Genomic DNA, 23,725 nt, shown 5'->3' on the forward strand with positions numbered 1-23,725 from the left:
TATCATAGATATTAACAATTACTCATTCTGTTTTAGGGGCTGAATTTCAGTAACCCAGTTTATGATTCCCATTACCCAGCAGTAGAAGAAAAGAAGAGTCTACTGCAAGGAGAATATGACAGGCAACCACTGGATCAGGCTAAAGACATAAGTCATCCACTGGCCTAACTTCAAGTTCTAATGCTCAGAACTCTTCCTTATTTTAATGATTGTTACAAGTTCATATAGTCACCATATCCAGTTCAGTTTTTAACTTTTAAGCCTAGTTTATTGCTAGAATAATTGCTCATTGTATCTGTTGGTCATGTTAGAAAGAAAATGCAGGCAGCTCTTCCTCTCAAAGCTTTTATTTGTATTAATACTATTTTATCTTTTAGGAACTTGTATAATTCATAAGATGTTGTTTGTTGTTCTATAGTTATGTAAATAATGTCTTCCAAATGTTTCACAAAACCTAGAGTTAGGAAGAAATTTCCTAATTTTGTCTGCTTCAGTATTGTTGTTGTTTTCCTTTCATGTGAAGAGCAGTATAGCTCTTCTAGAGTCATTTTAAAAATGTTTTTAATTGAATACAAAGTTCTTAACTTTTTTACCTTTTATTTGATGTTTTTTAACCATCTAACAGTGTGGCTAAGTTCTATGTTGCATTATTGAACATCAACAAAATAAAACTGGTGTGTCGCATGGTATTGTATTTTTACCCAGGGATGAAACATTGTACGAGATGAAAGACCTTCCTCGTTTCTGTCATGTAATTTGTTTATCTGTTTTGTCTTGAAATGTGACTTCAAAGTGCCAAATGTATTTGTGTTGGAATAAAGGACCCAAGTTTAGTTAAGTTCAATTACCAAGTTCTCTCTACAGTACTTCACAAAATCTGTTGTTAATGTACCTGTTCCATGTTTTTTTGTAGTGTTGTTAGGTGCCACTACCCTTTGAGATGTATGGAAAGTTGTATAAAGTAGTTCTTATCCTGGCTGGTTATGCTGACAAAGCTGGTGTGTGTGTGTTAAAATAAATTTCAAATGACTTTTTTCCTGAAAAGATAATAGATACAAAATTATGTGGTCTGTAGAAAAGGTGTAGTTTGGTTATTAAGAAGAAATTAAAAGAGGACATTATTGTTGTTGGCACTAGAAAGGTCCCTGTTTGTTTACTGATACCAGTAAAGTGAACGAATTTGTTTTCTTTGTACAGAACTTCAATATTGTACAATTTAATCAGTAGTCTACAGAAAATAAGCCTTTCTTATTCACATCTAAACATTCAACAGATTCACTTGTGTATAACTGGTTGAGAACTCTTATTTCAGTATACTGTCTGAAAGCACAAACATGTTGAGTATTTTGTTGTTTTAGTCCTTTATCACAAATATTTATTGTTTCACCTACCATGTATGGTGATTCAAGTGTTTCAAGAGTTATTTCTACCTCTAAAAAAATAGTATTTAGATCAGGGCACATCTGGATTTACACAAGAGCCAAGAACAATTTAAATATACACTTATCACACAGTATCAAAGATACAGAGCATTGCCTATCTAATAAACAAGCTAAACATGGTATTGTACATGCAGTACATGGAATATACACAGAATTAGTATTTAAACACAGTATTGTACTTACAAGGCAATTTAAATTAAGCTAAAGAGCATTTACCTTGCAGTAGTAACTAAACAAAGTGAAGTAACTTTAATATGATTCAAGAGTATCTCTATAACAGTAGTAATTAACACAATTTGTATGATTCAAACAACTGGAATTATACACAGAAACATCCATCTAGCAGTAGCAATTTAAATGCAATTATGTATATTAAAGAAGTGAAATATACAATACAATGTATATGTCAAACAAATCGTGTGGAGGAACACCTGCATAGAAGTAACTAACAGTTATTATTTCCATTCAGAAGTGGAAAATACATAGTTATGAGAACTGTTTTCAGTAGTGTCTTCAGTTACTGTTAGTGATCTAAATAACACAGTTTTATATTAATGTTACAAACATGAAAGAGATTATAACTAACAAATATCTACGTAGTTTGTTACGTAATTTATCTTTAACAAATATATTTACTTAATTAATTTCTAGTGGAATTTGTTTGTAAATTCCATTAGTGAATGAGAGGAATGTAATTTTGTCCAAATGAAAACTGAAATATTTCGTATTTGCTACATGTGTACATATGGACTTTGGAATGACTGAATTTTGTGTATTTACTGATTTCTCTTTGAATACTACTTGCCAATTTCAAATCAATAATATAATCAGTCCTATTTTGACATTTTTATATATATATTTTTTTTATTTGCATAAACATGTAAAAACACTGATGTGCTGAAATCTGTTTGTAGTTAGACCTTGGCATGTACAGTTGTATTAAGAATTGAATAATTCAAAAGCCCAGGGTAACAGGGTATCCCATTGATCTTGCCACCACAAGCTTGAAGAGTTCTATAAGTAGTTAATCCACAGTGTTGTTAGTTGGATCAGATTGTAGAACATTGTTAAGGGATTAATTGTATGATTTTTGTGCAAAACGTTTTCAATAATAAATATATAGTTGCATCACATTTGAACCTTCCCAGTTTAAAATAGAAGTGGTTCAGTAGTAGTTTTTTGAACAGTTTTATCATTATTTTCAGTGTTTAATAAATGTCTGGCTTTAAATAAATGTGTTGTTCTTGTATTCATTTATTATTTCATATATCTTAGATTGAGATATAAAATCTTGCATACCTACATAGGATGTGTGTATGCATATTACCTGTAACATTTAAATAAAGCATTCTTAAAACCACACACACATCTTAAGTTGAATAAAAAAATGTGTTTCAACCTAAATAGATTAAAATTCGTAAGTAACCTCCCTTTTATGGAAGTTTCTGAGGTGTGTGTTTCATATCAGTAATGTTGCTGGAATCTTATAAGGGAGAATCTATAAGCTATATTTAATAGAAATTCCTGGAGCAGAACTTGTATTATATTTATGAAAGTGTTATTGGTTTCATGTGAGCTTCTGAAACAGTATCTTGATACTTATAGTTTTACTGAGGCAACTGGATACAACTAGTGTAACTGTAAGCTTCTATAACAATATATTGATACAAATGGTTTTGCTGAGATAACAACTAGGTATTACTAGTGTCATTAAACAGTATCTTGCATCCACTGATTTTACTGAGGCAACTAGATACTACTAGTGTAACTATAAGCTTCTGTAACAGTATCTTGATACAAATGGTTTTACTGAGATAACATCTAGGTATTACTAGTGTCATTAAACTGTATCTTGATACTACTAGAAGTTTTAGGTAGGTGCTCCATGTTGCTTTAAGCTCCTGTGATAAAATTTGCATGACAGCATTATTGAAAGCTTCTGGGGTGAGATATACAGTATTTCTGGTTCACTGGAAGCTTGCCATGTAGTTAGATATATTTTCTGTTCTCTTACTTTCAAGTTATAACTAAGCTGTGTATCCAGTTTTATTGTATGACTTCCACAATTTTAGTTATGTCTGTTCTTATAAATTGCGAGTATTTCTTAGTACAGAAGGTTATTTTTTGATCTAATATGACTGTTCCACATGTTAGAATTGTAAATTTGTCATTAGCGTTTCCACTTCAAAGTAGCAAATGAAACTGAATTTTTTTTTTTTAAAAGAAAGGGGTGTTTGATTACCTTTTCTTGTTTTATGCAGTTTACACCTAAAGTAACACTAAACCTTTTTCTCTGTTTGGCCTGAGATAAGTTGTGTTTGAACTTGTTAGCTGCCATACATCAAACCTTTATAATGGCATTTAAGTGATACAGTTTGATCTAATAAAGTTTGAACTACTGGTGAGAAAATCATCTTCTTCCTAGGTCTGTTACCAACACTCGGTGACCATAGTTCTTCTAGTGGTGAACTTATTGCATCTTGATCCCCTTTGTTGAATAGACTTGATGGCTGTATTCTTTTAACTGGTAAAAACAAACTCTTTGATAACAATGATCTTGCTAAACTGGCAGTTCCTTTGAAAGTATGAACATTTTTTAGTTATATCTATTGTGTTACAAAATTAACATGATGAGGCTATAATATAAAAGACATTGATATGAATGTAGCTGTATGGACAAACTAATTTCTGACTACGAGAATAGTTAACCATTCTTAAAAGATCTTTGGTAGAAACTTTATTGCAGAAATAATCTGAATTAAAGTGAAACAAGGGAAGAAAGTTTGGCTGATAAATATGTTCACAAGGTTTGATATTAGCCAACCCTATATTTGTTTGTTTAAGGCAGCATTTCAAAAGGTATTGGATGGTTGTGCTTATAACCAAGCCCTAAATACAATGAAGTTCCCAATGTAATACGTATAGTTTATCTATTATTGGCTGGTAGTTCCTCTTTCACGCGATATTTGAGTCATTTAATGGAACACCAAATTTGTGTAAGAAAGCTAACATCGAGGGGTGGTGATAACATCGTTTACACTATAATTATGTTTTATTTAATTACTACTAAGTATTAAAATATTTATAAAACTGGACAATCCGTTTAAAACTATCACCTCAGTGAAACTGGTTGACACGGTTGTTAAATTATCATGTAATTAAAAAAAAGAACAAGAAATTTAAACTTTTTTACGATGTTACAGACATTACCAGATCTTGTGACTGTCATTGATATGTTTCACAATTATAAATTAGAAAAAAATGACGTAAAGTTCCAGAAGCTGTTGTAATTATTCGTCAAGAGTATTTACTGAGGGAGTTAAGCATGTCTACGATAGCTGATATGGAAAAATATACAAAAAAAAAACAACTGAAAATGTTTCCTCAGAATTTGAACGCAAAATTAGATTAATTATAATGAATGATGGAAGATATTTAGTACTTCATCAATTATTAAACCTAAAATTTAAAAGCCTATTATTTGTCTTTACATTCAAGCTTTGGTGTTGTCTCAAATAATAAAGTTATTCAACTTTATTTCTGGTAAATTCGTTTGTGACACCTTTACTTGATAATAGGCACTCGACTCGTAACCTGAGAGTCGCAGGTTCGAATCCCCGTCACATCAAACATACCCTTTCAGCCGTGAGAGTGATATAATGTGACGTTCAATCCCACTATTCGTTGGTAGAAGAGTTGGCGGTGGGTGGTGATGAATAGCTGCCTTCCCTCTAGTCTTACGCTGCTAAATTAGGGACGGTTAATGCAAATAGACCTTTACTTGATAATAGGCACTCGACTCGTAACCTGAGAGTCGCAGGTTCGAATCCCCGTCACATCAAACATACCCTTTCAGCCGTGAGAGTGATATAATGTGACGTTCAATCCCAGTATTCGTTGGTAGAAGAGTTGGCGGTGGGTGGTGATGAATAGCTGCCTTCCCTCTAGTCTTACACTGCTAAATTAAGGACGGTTAATGCAAATAGCCCTCGTGTAGCTTTGCGCAAAATTCAAAAATAAACAAGATATACTGTGCATTTTTATTATCTTCTATTTTGAATGTGGACATACTGTGTGTATATATATATATATATACTCTTCAAAGAAAGAAACGCAAAAGACAAAATTTGAGACAAATTGTTAACAAGTTTATTCCGGGTAGTACTGTATGACATGTGTGAAACTTTGCACATTCACGGCTGAACATCCAAAGTCTGCAAAGGCGAAGTCCACGCTCACTAGTTGAAGTTTCACGTCACTCAACGTCAATAACGAGTATGTCCCCCGTGAGCATCAATAACTGCTTGGCATCTCCTGCCCATGGAAGCGATGAGATGACGAATCACATCCTGTGGAATGGCTGTCCACTCAGCCTGCAAAGCTGCTGCAAGCTGAAGTAGAGTCTGCGGTTGAGGTTGTCGACGTCGGTCCAACTCGTCCCAAAGATGTTCGATGGGGTTTAAATCAGGTGATCTGGAGGGCCAGGGAAGAACGTTGATGTTGTGGTGTCTCAAGAAGACAGTGGTGAGTCGGGCTGTGTGAGGACGGGTGTTGTCATGTTGAAAAACGTCATTGATGTTCACCGTGATGGGTTGCACATGGGGCCTAAGAATCTCGTCGACGTATCGTTGAGCCATAAGATTCCCTCGAATGTGCAAAAGGTCTGTTCTGGCATTATAGGCGATGGCAGCCCACATCATGACGCTGCCACCACCAAATCTGTCAACTTCCTGCACACAGTTTGCTGCAAAACGTTCACCTCGGCGACGGAAAACACGAGTCCTTCTATCCTGCCTACGAAGCATAAAATGTGATTCATCGCTGAACCAAACATGCCTCCATCGTCGATGAAGCCACATCCGATGTGCCCAAGTCCACTGCAGCCGTGCTTGACGATGTTGCTGGGTGAGGATGACGCCTCTGACAGGACATCGAGGTTGGATTTCTGCGTCTCGTAGACGGTTGCGTACGGTCTGATCGGAAATCCTACGCAGCCCTGGTATGGTTGAGGCAGTAGTAGACGTCGCAGTGGTGGTCCTATCCCGAAGGTGAAGTAACCGGATGTAGCGATCTTGTGCGGGCGTGGTCACACAAGGTCTGCCAGATCGTGGACGGTCACGATTTGATCCATGTTGTTGGTGACGATTCCATAGCCTTGTGATGGTGCTTGGGTGGACATTCACAGCTCTGGCAACATCTGATTGAGATTCGCCTGCTTCCAAGTGACCAATGGCGTTGTTGCGTTGTGCTTCAGTCAGTCTTGGCGTAACTGTATTGCGTGTCGGTGGCTTAACACTGAGCTATGGAAACCGAGAACCCGTCACTTTTATAGGGATTTTGCACATGCAGATCTCTTAAACAAATTTATTAGACACGAATGCGTTTTGGCGAAAAATCCGATGTTTTCAAAGTGCACAACTTTTATTGTCATTTTGGTCTGACAATCAGTGCCTTAACACGTGTAACATCACATACTCTAGGCTTGTAACGTTATTACATATATTTCTCTTTAAAATAAAAAAAATATCCCTTTTGCGTTTCTTTTTTTGAAGAGTGTATATATAGTCCTTCTCATCACTAATAACATACAAGTAATTTGGATGTTTGGATAACAAGCAGTATTCTGTCATAATTAATTACCCGCTACTGTTCAGAAGACTAACCTATTTTTTATGGCAAATGTGTCAGGGTTTCCATGCGATATTGTTTGTTTATAAAACTAATATCAGACAAAGGTTTTGTCGAGTTCGTATCATTGTGGTATTTCCAGTTAAACTTAATCATACGCAGCCATCATATAGGTCTTCTTGATAACGGGAGAATCGTGCAAGAAATTTGAAAAGTAATCTAAATTTTAAAACTGACTGGTTTTTTAGGTATGAGAAATAGCTATACTAGGCGTAAAACAATCTAAATAACACAAACTAAAAGAAGAAAAAGGAAGCATGTGCAAACTGGCATTGAGACAGGGATGTTTGTTTGTACTGTAATGTTGAATAGGTCAACAATTCTTCTTCCTTGTAGGCAGATGTCTGTCGAATAAACACTTTGACAACTTAGTAGGCTTGAAAGTATAAGGATTCCATACTTACAATAAATATTTTATCTCTTCATTGCAATAGCATTATCACATCATTGGTCATTCTCTCGCAGCATATATTTGCTGAAACAGATAGAAATCATCCACACAGTGTGAAATTTCTGCATCATCCTGACGGGTACAGTAGATACTACTTACTACCTTGAACAACAAAGACAACTAGGATGAAACAATTAAAAATTCCTGTATTAATAAATATGATAAAAAATACGTGATATGCCAACTTACCACATTATCGTAGATTTTGAAAAAGACAAGTATGAATTATATTACATTTCAATTATGTATGAAATAATCAGTGTTTTAGCTATTGCAGTTAGAGTATACTGATAAGCTGATTTGATTTGCTTTAGTTAACATTTTAACCTTAGGTCCACAGCAATTTATGACAGTGTATAACTGTTCAACTTTTTAAAAAACGATAAAGAAGGATATAAAGTAATTCATTATCATTACGTGGACTGTACGTTCATTTATTTCACTAGCTAAGTTAAAAGAGCATATAAATAAAAGAACAACATTATAGCACTTTGCGCCAAATGAGGAATATAATTTTGTTGAAAATAAAATAAAACTTTGAATGTATTAGAAATAGAAATTAAACTGCTGAAGATGAAAACCACGAGGTCAAGTAATGAGATTCATGCATTAAGATGATGAAACTATTGAATCAAGATCAGAAGAAATGAAACATAAAACTGAAAGTCCAAGAAGAATGAGACAAAAAAAAAAAGAGATGAAAAGATAAAGAGAGACCAAATAGAAAATTTAATAAACAAAAGAACATCGCGTGTGTTGTTTTTGTAGTTAAACACAAAGTTACATAATAAACTATATGTGCCCTGCCCACCATGAGTATTTAAAACTGTTTTCAATGTTATAAGCTTTCAGACTTAAGCTGGGCCACTGGTGTAGGAGAGGGGTAGATCAAGAAGCAAGAGACTTAGTATTAAAAAAACAATTAAAAATATAAATTGCTTTGAATGAAGACAACATTAAAGATACATCTTACAACACTACCTCATCTTGGATTGTGAAGCTTCTAAAACAATCATAATACAATAAATAAGTAAACACTACATTAAATTGTCCATTCTTTAAGTCTTTATGGTAGTTTACTCTTCCAAAATCCATAGTATATTGATGAGATGGTATCTTATCTCTTACTGGTCATCCTGTCCCTGGAGTTTTTTCATAAATAGATGGTCAAATAAATCCACAAGTGGCTCCAGTCTTTATGATTTTTTGTTGCAAACAATTATGTACATTAATATGGAAGGGATCGACGACTGAAACGTTCGACGCTGGCCGAATGGACGATATTTGTGTGTTACAGCCTATGTTGAAAGAGAATGACCAGTCTCCTATCACAAAAAAGTATACGAGTTTTCTTCTAAGTACAGAAACTACACACTTTCAGTTCTACTTGGTTATCACAGTGTTAGTTTGAAAGAAAGAATACTGATGATAAACCCATTCACTTATCCACTAGAGGCGACCGTCGCTTCGTCTATACAAATATGCATACCCAGTTGGTTTGCTTTGTATTTAAAAATTATTTCACTTAATATCATACGTTTCCAGTGTGAGCTTAAAACTTAGGTATATGTTTACTTACTTTTAAACGTTGTACTCCACCATGCTTTATTTGTATTTGTCTGGGGTATATGATTGACCAACTCTTATTACATTAGACTTTATCTGGGTATATATTTGATCAACATACATCACCACTCCTCATTGTATCATTACTAAACAACTACAGATATCAAAGCTATTTCTCACATGCACATTGTTGTTACAGAAACAGAGTCCACTTTCAGTAGGGCAGGAGGAGAAAATGCTAGTAAAGTGTTCTACACAGTTAAGATAAGTATGGTGCAAGAGCTGTTTTCTAACTTTGGCCATGAAATTCCATAACCACAAACATACAGATTCTCCCTCCTAACTTAATCTCGATACAAGCAAAGTAAAAGTTATAGCAGCTGCAAAGCAGTGATACATGTGTTTTACTTTCTACTTCGTACTGTACTCACAGTCCATACTAACGCGTGTTCTAACTGCAACTTTTACCCAAATAGAAGTATTAAAATATTCTATAGAATATCAATGCTTATAAAATGTTTCGATTTGTGTGACTGATTACTTCACATTAAAACTACATTAAACATTGAATACACACGTATTAGTTTTGGTACGTCATTGAAATTGTTCTCGGTTGATTTCATTAACTGATTAAGCCGTCATCCTGACTGCTATGCGTGTTTATTTATTTGGTCGATTTTGCAGAAAGCTACATTTGGAGCACCTGCAATAGTAGTCTCTAAGTTGAAAATGGTAGACTAAAGGGTGAATACCTAGCCAACACCACCTACCACCATGCCCTGGGCCACTCCTTTCAAATTAAAATAGTGAAATATGACTACGACTCTTATAAAACAGAAGTTTGAAGCTCGATTTCGTTTAATGGTAGAGGGAAGTTAAGCTTCACAGTCATGCTGATCTAGCCATTTCAGGAAGTCATGTTGACATCTTAGCTTGTCATGCAGCAACTACACTGGCGTTTCCTCACTTTAATGCTCTCAAATAGCCGTATAACTACTTCAATCATCTTTCAAATCATCTACTAAGTTGATATGATAGAAAATAGCACTCCTATTCAAGATAAGGTTGTGGCACTTGAATATCGATTGTTATCAGAGCTATCAGCCTATACGACTGTATTATATAAGTCTAATTATTAAATAGTTGCTAACATTTTCTTTACTTACTCGATACTGATAACCAGTTTTTATCGTATGTTTCAACTACTAATATTCTGCTGTCTGCAAGGAAGACCTGAGAAAGGCTGTTTATGAGTTGGTAATTTATTCTAATTGTACCTCTTAAAAAGGACCCAGCATGGCCAGGTGATTAAGGTACTCGACTCCTAATCCGAGAGTCGCGAGTTCGAATCCCCGACCCACCAAACATGCTCGACCTTTTAGGTCAATCCCACTATTAATTGGTAAAAGAGTCGCCCAAGAGTTGGCGGTGGGTGATGATGACTAGCTGCTTTTCCTCTAGTCTTACACTGCTAAATTAGGAACCCTTGCATGCTGTTTAATTGTAAGCCTATTTCATGATATTAATTTGGCACGAAAAGTGGAAAATTGGTTCTTCACATTTGGAAATGTACATTTTTGCATTGAAATTTTTTTATGCCGGTATTAAAGTATGACGATTTGGTTTGTAGTTTGTCTTGTTACAAATTCTTAAGTAAGTTTCTCTAAATTTAACGTTCTTGCAACATTCCTTTTGATTATCATGATCAATGTTGTTCGATGCTCCTTAGATACATACAGGCACAGTTAAGTTTCAGTTAATATCAACGTTGAAACCTTTTCTTAACAGATGCAACAGTCACTGGAGCTGTAAATAGCCTTTAAAGAGCAATATACTCGTTTAGATATACTGATGCATGTTTGTAAATAACGTGTAGTGATCCAAAAATGTCAATAGGTTGAGAGAAATGTATAGATGCTTTGAAATGTAACCACTAAATCAGTTACATCAACTGACCTAGCACAATTGGCTCTATACAGTTCTATGAATCCACTCAATATTTTATCATTTCATCATGTTGTACACACTGAAAATCCAAAACCTAACATGTAGTAATGGAACAACTCAAAACTTTTTCTTAATTTCATTCTGTTGTTGTTTTTGTGCGGCAGCGATTGTCTTAACTTTAGATTCATATCTAACAAATAGCTTTTCATTACATCTTTGAATAAGTTTACTATATTCTTTTGACTAAATTATTAGCAATATAATTTGAGTTCTGCGTCAGCCAATAAGTTTCTGCAGATACACATCATGCCTAACTACTAAACATTTGGAAATATAAAACCATTTAGCTTAAATGACGGAGTGCTGCAGTTGCCACAACCTGTTGTAAAGCTTGATGCTACTTAGAGTAGAAGAATATGTAACTTGCTGATTTCTATCATGATAGTACATGCAATACAGGTAGCATAGGTACAAAATTGAAATAAATAATTATTCTCTGTTGCTCTCATTTTTGTGCCTTACTCCATCATCTTTCATCTATGACTTGATATAGTTATGTCTATTGTTTATTCGACCAAACACGTAGACTTTCCTCATTATTAGTGAAGAACCACCATCTTGTTTCTTTCAGAATAAACCACTTTCTAGGAGTTGAAGAGATGGTGGAAGCACTGTAATCACTAATGCTACCTTTACAGAAAATTACTAATTTTAATCAAGCCATTAAAGACACTTTAATCACAGGTATAATGTCTTTAATCATCATATATCTCGTTCCTTATCTGGAACGATAAGATTATCCTTGAAGTCTTTCACATCCATATTTTGATAAGCTTTCCCAGATAGTGTAGCTTACCAGCGTACAACTTCAGAAGCCTTGAGCTTAGCCGTATAGATTGCTTGAAATGAACACAATGTGACAATTGCAAAGGTGGAGCCAGCAAGTGTTGACCTCTAATGTGGAAGTTAGTTTCCTTACAGGAAGTATAAGAAAATACCTATGGTGATGTTATCAGTGATGTTCTGGCTTTATACCATACTTTGAATCCCATTTCTCGCTTTTCTTAGCTACATCACATGGTTCTTCATTTTTCAGCAGCATATTTCTCTCTGAATGTAGATGAAGAACTTACATGGTTACCACTTTCACTTTATGATTGCAAAAGAGATTAATATCGTGCTAGTAGAGTTATGCTGCATTTCATAAGGGAGCTTCTATTCTAAGCTTTTCAGATTTCTTTTTGTTAGTTTTACTCCTACTTGGTCTGTTACGTACATCCATATGGTGATCTTTCTGTTCAACTGCTTTGCTTTCTGCCATCCATTTGGAGGCCAATCAATCTCAATGTTAATGTAATGTATCCTGTGAGTCAGTTTCAAATATTGTTAGTGACATTGTCAATTTATGTTTCATTGCTTTTAGTTATTTAAAGGAGAGTTTGCTTCATACTTTCCATCTCCACTTACGCTAAATTAAAATATCTAAGATTTGATTGTGGTGGATAACGATTCAATTATGGAATGCATTTTTTTTTACACTGCAAGGCTCTGGGTATAATTTTGCTTGCATACGCTGTTGGTGTTACGTGATGCTTCGCTGATAGAAGTAGATGAATTATTTCCTGTGACCATTCTTAAACGTGTTTTGTACGTTTTCAATCTTATCAAATTATACAGCAATCAAATTGGTTATCGGTACTGTATAATTCAGGATGGAATAGACAATATAATAAGTAGGTTCTGTTCTTTAGCTTGATTTACAACTGCACCTTTCACAGCATTGCTTTTGGTAGCTCTAGCTGTCAGAGTATTTATGTGGCTGGAGAAGTTGGGATGTTTGTCAAAGATCACCCCTTTCTTTAGGTACTTCTTCGTTTCTTCCTTGCCTGTTGCTAATGATGATGTCCCACCCTCATCAGCTCATCTATTTTTGAGTATGTACACCAAGGCCGTGGATTTGGAAAGATTATTAACCATTCTTCTATGACTCCACCATTTTTCACACTCTTAAAGGATGGCTGCACCAAAATGTCGATGATAAAGGTTACTACTAACCAGTTGATTGAACTGTCAAGGCGAGCTACATCCGTAATGTAGTTATTGAAGAGAACTAGCGATCCAGTCTAATTGTCAGATTCCATATTTCATGATGAACTAGTAGTCAGTGTGCCTATGAACCATCTCACACATAAAACTGATTCCTGTTCTAAGTGAATGGAAAGTTGAACTTTACTGTATCTTTTATGCCTAAAGGTTTTCTGCTATATATGAGCTGCAAATTTAACAGCACTGATCCAGAGTTTATATTCTATTGTAATAACAACCTAATGATGAAAGTATCAGTGCTTAAATCTGATAGACAAGTCTTCTTGCTATAACTTTCTCAGAGACCACACAAGTAATGTTTTGTAAGTAAAATATTCTATGGCTTTTAAAGCCAAGAGCAATCTTTTATGAGTTTGTGTAAGAATTCGATAAAGGCATCAGTCCACATTTCAGGGATGTTACTTGTTGCTCACCTATAACGAGACCCAGCATTAACTTCTTTCAGACTTAGAACTTTATTTGTAAATGTATTTACGAGTTTGTGTATCTTATCCAAGCTACAAAAGACTTAAAATATCCATAAATAGTTGTAGCTCAGCTCTAGTCAAGACACTAGATGTTACTATAAACTGGATCTAGGTTTATCAATAATAAAAAAAAACGTTTTCTTTTATCCAAGTGCACTGCTAAAACCTGCTGAACATTTCGTATGATAAGGTTAGCAATACCACCTTGCGAACGGTTTGGCTCAAAGTAGAAGTGGTCATTTACTGTTTTTACATCTTTCCATTACATAGTTTGATGCAAAGTTGTGGTGGATGCTCAGAGCTTTGACAAACACACCTCTTCATGAGGTATTTGCATATTCAAGTGTTTTGACACCTAACATGCAAAGTCCTTACTCATACATCAGTCCAGTTCAGACTGATGACTGTCAAGAATGGTTCAGGTAGAGAGTCAGAGTATTTAATTAAGTGACCAAATAATCACCATTTCAATGTTGTTAGCGTGCAAAAGAGCGTACAATATCTATAAAGAGACTATTGTGACGAGCCATTGTAACATTTCTTCCTTAGTCTAGCTCTGATTCGCATATGCTCAACATCAGTTGTATGTGAAAAAACAGGATTTCCAGTAGTTGTAAACATACTGCAAATAAACAGGGATAAAATAAACAATCCTTATTAAAATACAACACAGAGGGAGTACTTAACTTGGAATACACGCGCTGTTACAGATCTTAGCTGTCTAATTCCTCCCCAAATTCTACTGAATAAAGCATCTACCAGATTGTTTAATTTCAAATAATATTATAAACTATGTTACAACATTACATTAAAGCAGCACAGTTATAGTCCTCCAGAGTGACTTCTGCCATTAACTTAACAGGTAATTCCCAACAAAAAATAAAGGGAGGTTGTAGTCTTGAAAACATCTCAATTTCTGTTGAGGAAAACTGCTCTTTACTTTCATACAAAACCACGGACTGAGCAACAGATAACAGGAGTAGAAGTAACTTAACAACCTTTTTGACTATGTGTTGGCCTGGCATGGCCAGCTGATTAAGGCACACGACTCGTAATCTGAATGTCGCGGGTTCGAATCCCCATAACACCAAACATGCTCGCCCTTTAAGCCTCGGGGCGTTATAATGTTTCGTTCAATCCCACTATTCGTTGGTAAAAGAGTCGCCCAAGAGTTGGCGGTAAGTGATGATGACTAGCTGCTTTTACTCTAGTCTTACACTACTAACTTAGGGACGGTTAGCGCAGATAACCCTTAATTAGCTTTGCGCGAAAATTCGAATCAAACAAACAAACTACGTGTTACATAAAAACTGCACACTATCCTGAACAACTAGAAAGTTCTCAAAAGTTCTACATTACAATAAGGTAAAAAAAATGCATAACATGCTTGCACATTACAGGGGTGTAAAGTGACCAAAACAAAGAAAAGAGAGAGAGATTTAAAATATATATATAGGGTGGCCCGTAAGTCCCTACCCATCCATATATCTTATGTATCCAGTGTATCTGTGTGCTGTCGCTCATTCTCGCTGCATAATATACCCACGTACTTGTCACAATACGCTCTTCAAGTGTAAATAGGCTCACATCGGCCATATTTCTCTGAAAAAAAGAAACAAATTTATAATACATGCGTAAATGAATATAACATAATAACATATGGATGGGTAGGGACTTACGGGCCACCCTGTATATGCCTCATTGACTGTAGTGATTTAAGAGAAGCGCCAGATATATAACACATTTCAAAGTGGCAAAAAATTACATTTATTTTGGATTTTACACAGATGTGTTTACGAAATACAACAGAAAATAAATAACAACCCAAAATATCTGATAATTTAAAAATGGTATTGATGAGAATGGCAGCAAAGAACAGTAAATTCAAATTATAAAAACGATTAAAATATTTAAAATACTTAGCTCAATCTCAAATATCACACTGGAACTGGCATAAAAAATTACTGTTCTGGATGATATCTTAGGTACGTAATTAATAAATGTAAATATAGTTTCTAACAGTTACTTCTTTCATGCGTTTATCCTTATAAGTATTGTTACGTGATCACCAACACCAACAATGGTAACGTCACAATACACGAAGTGGCGCGATTAGCAACCGTATCTATAAAAAACTAATGACCGAGAAGCTGATTAATTTTACAAGCTCCGTAAATATACTGAATTTGAAAACACAATAAACAAGTAGGTCCTAATTTCCTAATCTTAATAGAGTTTCTTTACACAGTAGAAAAAAACAACGAAAAACTATACTTTATGTTTAAGTACATCAGTTTTCGGTTATAAGTAATCACGGTTAAAGCTAACTTAGGCTTCAGCAGCGTAAACTTTTATAAACTAATGTTAATATTTGAAGCATTAATGATTCTAGATAAGGTTGTTACTTTAACATTACTTTATTTGTGAACATATTTCGTTTAAATTGTAATGTTTTATTATATTTATTTTTTTCATATTTGAAATTTGTAATTGTTGTTTGAAGCTAATTCTAAGTTTTCAAAAAAACTATAACATTACAGCTTATCACAAGTAAAGGTATTGTCCCAGGGTTTAGCCTAACTCCTTACTCAAGCCTGGCATGGCCTAGCGCGTTAAGGCGTGCGCTTCGTAATCTGAGGGTCGCGGGTTCGCGCCCGAGTCGCGCCAAACATGCTCGCCCTCCCAGCCGTGGGGGCGTTATAATGTGACGCTCAATCCCACTTTTCGTTGGTAAAAGAGTAGCCCAAGAGTTGGGGGTGGGTGGTGATGACTAGCTGCCTTCCCTCTAGTCTTACACTGCTAAATTAGGGACGGCTAGCACAGATAGCCCTCGAGTAGCTTTGTGCGAAATTCCAAAACAAACAAACCTTACTCAAATTCTAATATTTAACAAAAGAAACTAAACAATTTAAAAGCACATAACTTAGTGTGGTCTTCTGGGAACGTTAATTTGATGAATCTATCATACGGTTAGACCTACCTTAGGCTTAAGGAACCTTATTTAAATAATTATGTGCAATAACTTTACTGTCATATTGTTGCTGTATTAAAATACCTTGGCAGAAGATTTATAGTTTCGATCTATTAAACAAACATAAACCTACCATTAAAACATTATAAAAACATTTATTAGGCACTACTTTAACCTTACAATAACGAATTCAACTGAATTTTAGTAAGCCAAAAGACGTCTTTTATGATCAACACTAATAAGATTATTACGCTTATTATCTTCACGGGTGTTGTGTTTTTTTTTAAATCCTAAAAAATATGTTAATATGTAAAAAAGACAATGATGGTAAACTTCAAATAATTAAAATTTAAAATTCTTGTTATTTACTAATTCAATGAAAATTTAAAGTTTAACATAGGTCTATACCTCTTGTGGCCATATTGCTCATTGGCGCATAGGAGTTTTATTTGAATGTACATATTTAGAAATAAAGAACTGTAAAATTTCATACAAATATTATTACTATTAAGTAATATAGTAACACCAGTTAACATAGGAAAATAACTGGGAAACACAACAAAATACATGTTTAGAAAGGGACATCACAAAACAGTTTTATCACCGTTGAATTATTCAGTTCCCCAACCACCTTAAAAACGCTTTTACACCAAAAACTAAAACAGTTCTTCAATATCTTTCAGTTATATAATTGTCTCCCGGTGTGACAACGATAAATTTTCGGATTTACATCCACAAACTCAGGGGTACGATTCCCTTCGGTGGACACAACGGATAATCCTATGCGGCTTTGCTCTAAGAAAACACACACAAACACATTTATGAAGTTAAAAGAAATTAAATATTTAGTTTGCGGATATTTATTGTTTTGTTTCTATTATAACATGCTGTTAAAAGATTTTTTTTTCAAAATTTAACCTTAACTTCAAGAAATAGTGAAACTGTCGATATTTTACTGCAATTCCGCTCGGCTCGAAAGCTAATTACGTGACCTGATGATGTTTAAGGGGTCCTACAGGGGGTTTGGTTTGTTTCTAATTTCGCGCAAAGCAACAAAAGGGCTATCTGTGCTAGTCGTTTTTAAATTAGCAAAAACTCATAAACTATGTGAACCAAACCCAAGATTTTTTGTTTTGAATTTAAGATAATTAAAAATATTTTGAAGATAAAATTGCAGCTGTGCAAAAGGATTAAAACCTACTTGAGGATTTTGTAATAATTTATGGATATTTTTGAGTCGAATTTTAAAATGACTTTTCTAACACACTGTATTTTTTTAATTATAATCATTTTTCGACCTTACAAAATTAAAATTTTGAGTTGATACTGTAAATATCAAAGGCTTTTGTTTTAGGGTGGTTAGTTTTGAAAGTAATCACTTATATTTTTTATCCTTCTACAAAAGTAGAACAGAAATTTCATGCCTTTCAAATTGTAAAGAAGCATCATACCCTCTAAGTGGGGTGGCAAAACTTGAGGCCTAAAAGATAGGGCAATGAAAATAAAATTTAATGGCTATCATTTTTCAGTTTTTAACGATTTTGAGCTATTTTGTGTTTTGAACTAAATTTAAGATTTTTTGGCGTTTTTTAACCGTTTTCGTTTTTTAATCTGTTGGTCTTTAAATGATTAAAACCATTATATATGTATATAGTACTTGCGGTTACAGATTGATAAACTTCATGGGGCTCTACATCATGGGCGAAAGTCCTATACCGTATCTAGATCTCTCAGTGAGGATTCCTGTACGTGGTTAAGGGACCTCCCAGAGAAGGCCTGGCTGTCTGTTTTCTCATAGCAAGACCACATTTCGCTATCTGCTCAATCCACTGATGGGAGAAGGTTATGTTCTTTCACTTTACTTCCTCTGAGATCTAAACATCCACCTACGTGTTTACCGTGCGTGGCGACCTGTGAAGAGGAGGAGAGGATCCTAGTGGTTGAGGGGTCTAACCCTAACACACCACTTTAGACATGAATCCCTGCAGACGAGTGGGCTTGAGGTAGCCTTCTAGGGTCAGACAGCTGGTCCACTTGGGCTAGGGTCACCCAAGTATCAGTGTTGGACGTTTTCAGTGGGTATTGTGAACATTGTGTATGATGCTAATGTTTGGATATAGTGCTCAAGAAACCATGGCGTTGCTGCAATGTCCTTAGCGTTGGAGCACGTTCCCTCGTCGGGCTCCGTGGTAAATGAGCTCAGTGGGTACTGAAGTGTATTTCCTTAATTATGGATAACCAAATGTTTAAAAAACAAAGTAAATATAAAATATAAAAAAAAATATTATCAGAAAGTTACCATGCACGGACGACTCTGTTGTACAGTCACCGTCTCAGTCAGATTCTGTACCTCGATTTCTAATCGTGCACTCCTTATCCGAGAAATCCTTAGTGCAAATGTCTCCCTACTTTATTCAAGAGGGATTAGAGGAGCTTGCTGGCTTCCCTGAGTCAGTAAAAAAGTTACAATCTGAAACATTTTGGTGGAAACATCTTCATCACAACATCTTCTGTTTCCGAGGAGCATTAGGGATATACACATCGAGGTTTTCCCTATGCAACTTTTAATTTCTCCAGGACAGGAATTTAAAGAGCATTCCCCAGTCGGAGTTTCTCGCTGGTTTCTCCAGTGAAGGTGTTTCAGCAGTGCGTCGAGTCTCCACTTGCAAAGATGGAATTATGGTACCTACAAATGTAATTATTTTGACTTCACATCCCCATGTCCACCTGCCATTATCAAAGCAGAATAATTAAATTGTAAAGTTAGGCCATATATTTCAAATCTTCTCCAACGTTTTCAGTGCCAGAGATACAGACATTCAAAGTGGATCTTTAACACTTGCTCGTTTTGGTGGCAAATACCACGACGCCTACGAGTGTGAACTTGAACCACACTGTGTCAACTGTGATGGTTCAAACCACCAGTTCTTTCTTTCTTGCCTAATTGGGTGGAAGAGAAAGAAGTACAACGTTTAAAGACTGTAAATAATACCACTTATTTAGAGGCTCAGAAATAAATGTTCTCAACTCCGTCTCAGACTATGCTTCTGCACTCCATTCCACTGCTACAGTGAGAGTGCAGATAGATCTGTCCGTGTCTCCAACAGAGTTATTTTCAAATCATCTCAAGAATCTTTTGCCCTCCATGATTAAGAGAGTAGACGAGTCAACGTCTACTTTCATTTCTGTCTCAATCATGTCTTCCAGTAGCTGCCTAGACCTGCTTCCTTTGACTCTGGTTCCTGGCTTTTCCTTGGGTTTATCTTTTCTCTGGCTCTGAGATACAGAATGATAACTCATTTACGCCCTCAGTCGCTGGAATCTTCTTCCAACGACAGAGACCTGCCCAATCGACCCAGGGCAGGATTCATGGAGGTCGATAAACTTCCTTCTAATTATGAGAAAAAAAGAAAAAGACGTGGTCGAAAACAGAAGGGCTCTCAACCCAATTCTCCAGCACATAAGTAAAAATGGCCACTTTGATACAGTGGAACTGTCGAGGTTTATGTTCAGATCTGGATCATATTAAAGCACTGATTGATTCTTACCATCCTGTGTGTCTTTACAGGAAACATTTTTGAAACCTACTGATACAGTCAACTTTCGGCAGTTTTCTTTGTACATAAACAACAGGTTGTGTAATGGACGAGTGCGTGGAGGGGTAGCACTGCTGGTCGATCAGCATGTGCTCACCCTGTTTCTGCTACTCGACATACCACTGAAGGCTGTAGCCATCCGTGTTTCCTTGGGTCGTACCGTCACTATTTACTCAATTTACCTTTCTCTTGTCAATTAGAGTTTGATGCTCTCATTGAACAGGTGCCGTCTCCTTTTTTAATCCTGGGGGAGTTTAATGAACGTAATCCCTTCTGGGGAGGTGCTGATACTGATGGGAGGGGTCACTCCGTAGAGCACATGCCCTCGGATCACAACATGTTTTTCTCAAGTACCGGTGTTTATACTTATTTTCATGCATCTAGTCAGAGTTTTACTCCTATTGATCTCTCGGTCTAATTTTCTTCACTTTTCCTGACTTTTTATGTAAGGATGACAGAAACCCACGGGGCAGTGATCATTTTCCTATCATTATGAGAGAGAATGGCCTTGGTCGATGCCACTTGGCTCGCGTGCCTCGGCGGGAGCTGGACCAAGCCAACTGGTCTTCTTTCACTCGAAACTTGATCTTGCCATCCTCAAGAGCCAAATTTGTGGTAGCAGTAACTAACTGTACCATCCAAGCAACTCCTTAATCTATACACAAAACCTCAACACGTTTTCCATGGTATACTCGTCCGTCGTGGAATCCTGCATGCCACATAGCATGCAAGGCTCAAAATCAGGCCTGGGATACCTTTCATAAATATCCCACATTTTCGAACCATGAGGAAACATTATCACTATTTTCCCAATCATTCTTATTACCTTCTACTTTTTCTACAAAGGATATCTTCTATAAAGTTTAACTTATCTTTTCTATTAGTCTTAAATTATAGACCTTATCAAAATTCTCCTGAGAGTTAAAATCTGCTTTCCACTGAAAAACAACATCAGAACTCCAATCAAAACTTAAAAAGCAAACACGTGCATATGGTCGGCAATTAAGACATCAAAGCCAAAAAGAATCTTGAATTAACTTCTCAACAAATATCTCTTCTATCACCAGTTCCAAAGTCAAATGGGACAAGATTCGGAAGGTCAGTGAGCAGTACACTTCTGTCCTCTTTCAATCTTGCTTTTCGATCGCCAGGAAGTTGCTGATGCCCGGAGCATCGCTAACACTCTCTGAAAAAGCTTTTACTGGGTATATATCATTTCTGTTTCATCTTCCAGCTTCTTAGCTATTTCAAGACTTGGGCCAAGCGATTCCCTCTTTCTTTCTGGGCTAAGTGTCTATATGGCAATAATCGTCCCTTTACACTGGTGGAACTCAAGATGGCTCTTCATTGGTCTAGCAGTACATCATTTAGATGCGATGATATATACTACGAGATACTCCACCATTTCTCTCCTGTTTCTCTTGCTATTATTCTGGTTGTTTTTAACTGTATCTGGCAGAAAAATGTTTTTCCTGATGCATGGCACCAGGCTATTGCCCTACCTTTCTCTAGGCCTGGGAAGTATTCAAAGATTTCTTTAAACTACCATTCAGTTGCTTTGAGAAGCTGTTTCTGTAAGACCTTAAACAAGATGGTTAATGTTCAGCTTGTTTGGTTCTTCGGATCAAACAATCTCCTCTCGCCCACCTAGTGTGTAGGTTCCGACGACAGTGCTCCACTGTGGACCGCCTGATTTAACATGAAACATTAATCTGAGTTGCCTTTCTCAAGCGACAACATCTCGTGTCAGTATTCTTTGAATTTCAGAAAGCTTACAATACTACGTGGTGGTAGCATTTTGTGAGACCTCCACTCATGTGGGTTGCGTGGCCATTTGCCCAATTTTACTAAAACATTTTTAATGAGCAGATGATTCAAAGTAGTGTGGATTCGACACTTTCCTATTCTTTTCTACAGGAACTTGGAGTCCCTCAGGGCTGTGTCTTGAATGTCACACTTTCCAGTATAAAGATTAATGCCATCATAGGAAAACTCCCTCCTTCTTTTGGAAATGGGCTCATTGTCGACGACTTTCACATCTCGTGTAAATCGTCGAACATGAGATTTATTGAGCATCAACTACAGATTGTCCTCAATCGTTTACTAAAACGGTTTAAACTGTTCTCTATGTAAAACTGTTTGCATGCACTTTTGCTACCAACGATATATTTACCTCGATCCTGAACTCAGTGTCAATGAAGTTCTGCTTCCCATGGTCCCTGAGACAAAGTTCTTGGTGCTTATCTTTATCCATTAGATGATCTTTATACCACACATCAAGCAGCTACAAGTCAAGTGTAGAATGGCATTGAATATTCTCCATTTCCTCTCTTCCACCTTTTAAGGAGTGGAACAACGATCCACTAGGGAAGTGCAGAGAGCCCTCATGCAGATCCGAAGTCCCCGATGATGAACGGGGTCGAGCATCTTCAAGGCCGAGGTCCTGGCACAGCCATAGACCAAAAACCCATAGTCCAGAGTTTGTGCACAGAGTCTCATGAACCTCCTCTACACTTCCGTCGTTTACAACTATTTTTTCTGTATGATTCAAAAGTTCGATCCTTACCATAGCATCCCACCTGGGATTGTTTGTCCTTACTCATTGGCCATGATTTATTTAAACAGACGGACTGTCATTGTTCTTTTTGGCCTTGTATCCAGGCACAGTTGGATAAATTGGGTTTGTCCTTGGATAATATTGATCTATCCACTGGTCAGCTCATCTCACCAAGGCTTATTACCATTCACAAGTGTGACCTTTCTTCGAGTCGTCTGAGAAAGGTGGATACTTCTTATTGGAAGCACCATCTTCTGTTTGTTGAACACCTTTTGAACCATCCTTCCATTCCAATTTATACAGATGGTTCAAAATCAGGTTATTCTGTGGGCTCTGCCATAGTTTGTTGTAGTTCGATGGTCGAGTGCAGAATCCTCTCTACAGTTTCTGTGTTCACTGCCAAACTGTGTGCCATTTCTCTTGCCCTGGATCACATAGAAGCTAAGCAATAGTCAAATTGTACTATTTCTACTGACTTCCTTAACTCTCTACTGGCCAAGGTATCGCTTCACGTTAGGTTTTCACTCTGTTCTCGCCGACATTCAAAACGGACTGACCCCTTTAGCTTTAACATCTACTTCTATCTAGTTCTTCTGGACATCAGGACACGTTGGTGTTCGCGAGAACGAGCTTGCTGACATCGCAGCTAAGTTTATCTGCTCTGGCGCTATTACTACAGTGCCTTTTCCATACATGGACTATGGTCCTGTATTCAATGTTCGGCTCTGTGCCAGTTGGCAGTTGACTTGGAGTAAGGACCGTGATAACAGTCTTTTCAAGATTAAACCTTCTATTAATCTTTTGTCGCCCTGTTTGCACAAGAATCGGAAGGAGGAAGTTATCTTAACTAGACTACGCATTGGTCAAAGTTTTTAACTCATCGTTTTTTTTTTATCCAGGACTGTCGCCCCAATGTGTTGTCTGTGTGACACTC

The 23,725-nt window shown here is 36.2% G+C and overlaps 1 protein-coding gene across 3 annotated transcripts in view; it reads left to right on the plus strand.

Annotated features, from left to right (window-relative positions):
- LRP1 (LDL receptor protein 1) overlaps window positions 1-2,676 on the plus strand; it is a 253,189-nt gene extending 250,513 nt beyond the window's left edge. For all 3 annotated transcript variants that reach the window (XM_076456984.1, XM_076456983.1, XM_076456985.1), the window contains one exon: window positions 37-2,676. In XM_076456984.1, coding sequence (XP_076313099.1) covers window positions 37-168 — 132 coding nt within the window. In that variant the 3' untranslated portion in view covers window positions 169-2,676. The remainder of the gene's footprint in view (window positions 1-36) is intronic.
- The last annotated feature ends 21,049 nt before the right edge of the window (window positions 2,677-23,725 follow it).

The sequence above is a fragment of the Tachypleus tridentatus genome, chromosome 9 (genome assembly GCF_004210375.1).
Source record: "Tachypleus tridentatus isolate NWPU-2018 chromosome 9, ASM421037v1, whole genome shotgun sequence".
Lineage (NCBI taxonomy): Eukaryota > Metazoa > Arthropoda > Merostomata > Xiphosura > Limulidae > Tachypleus > Tachypleus tridentatus.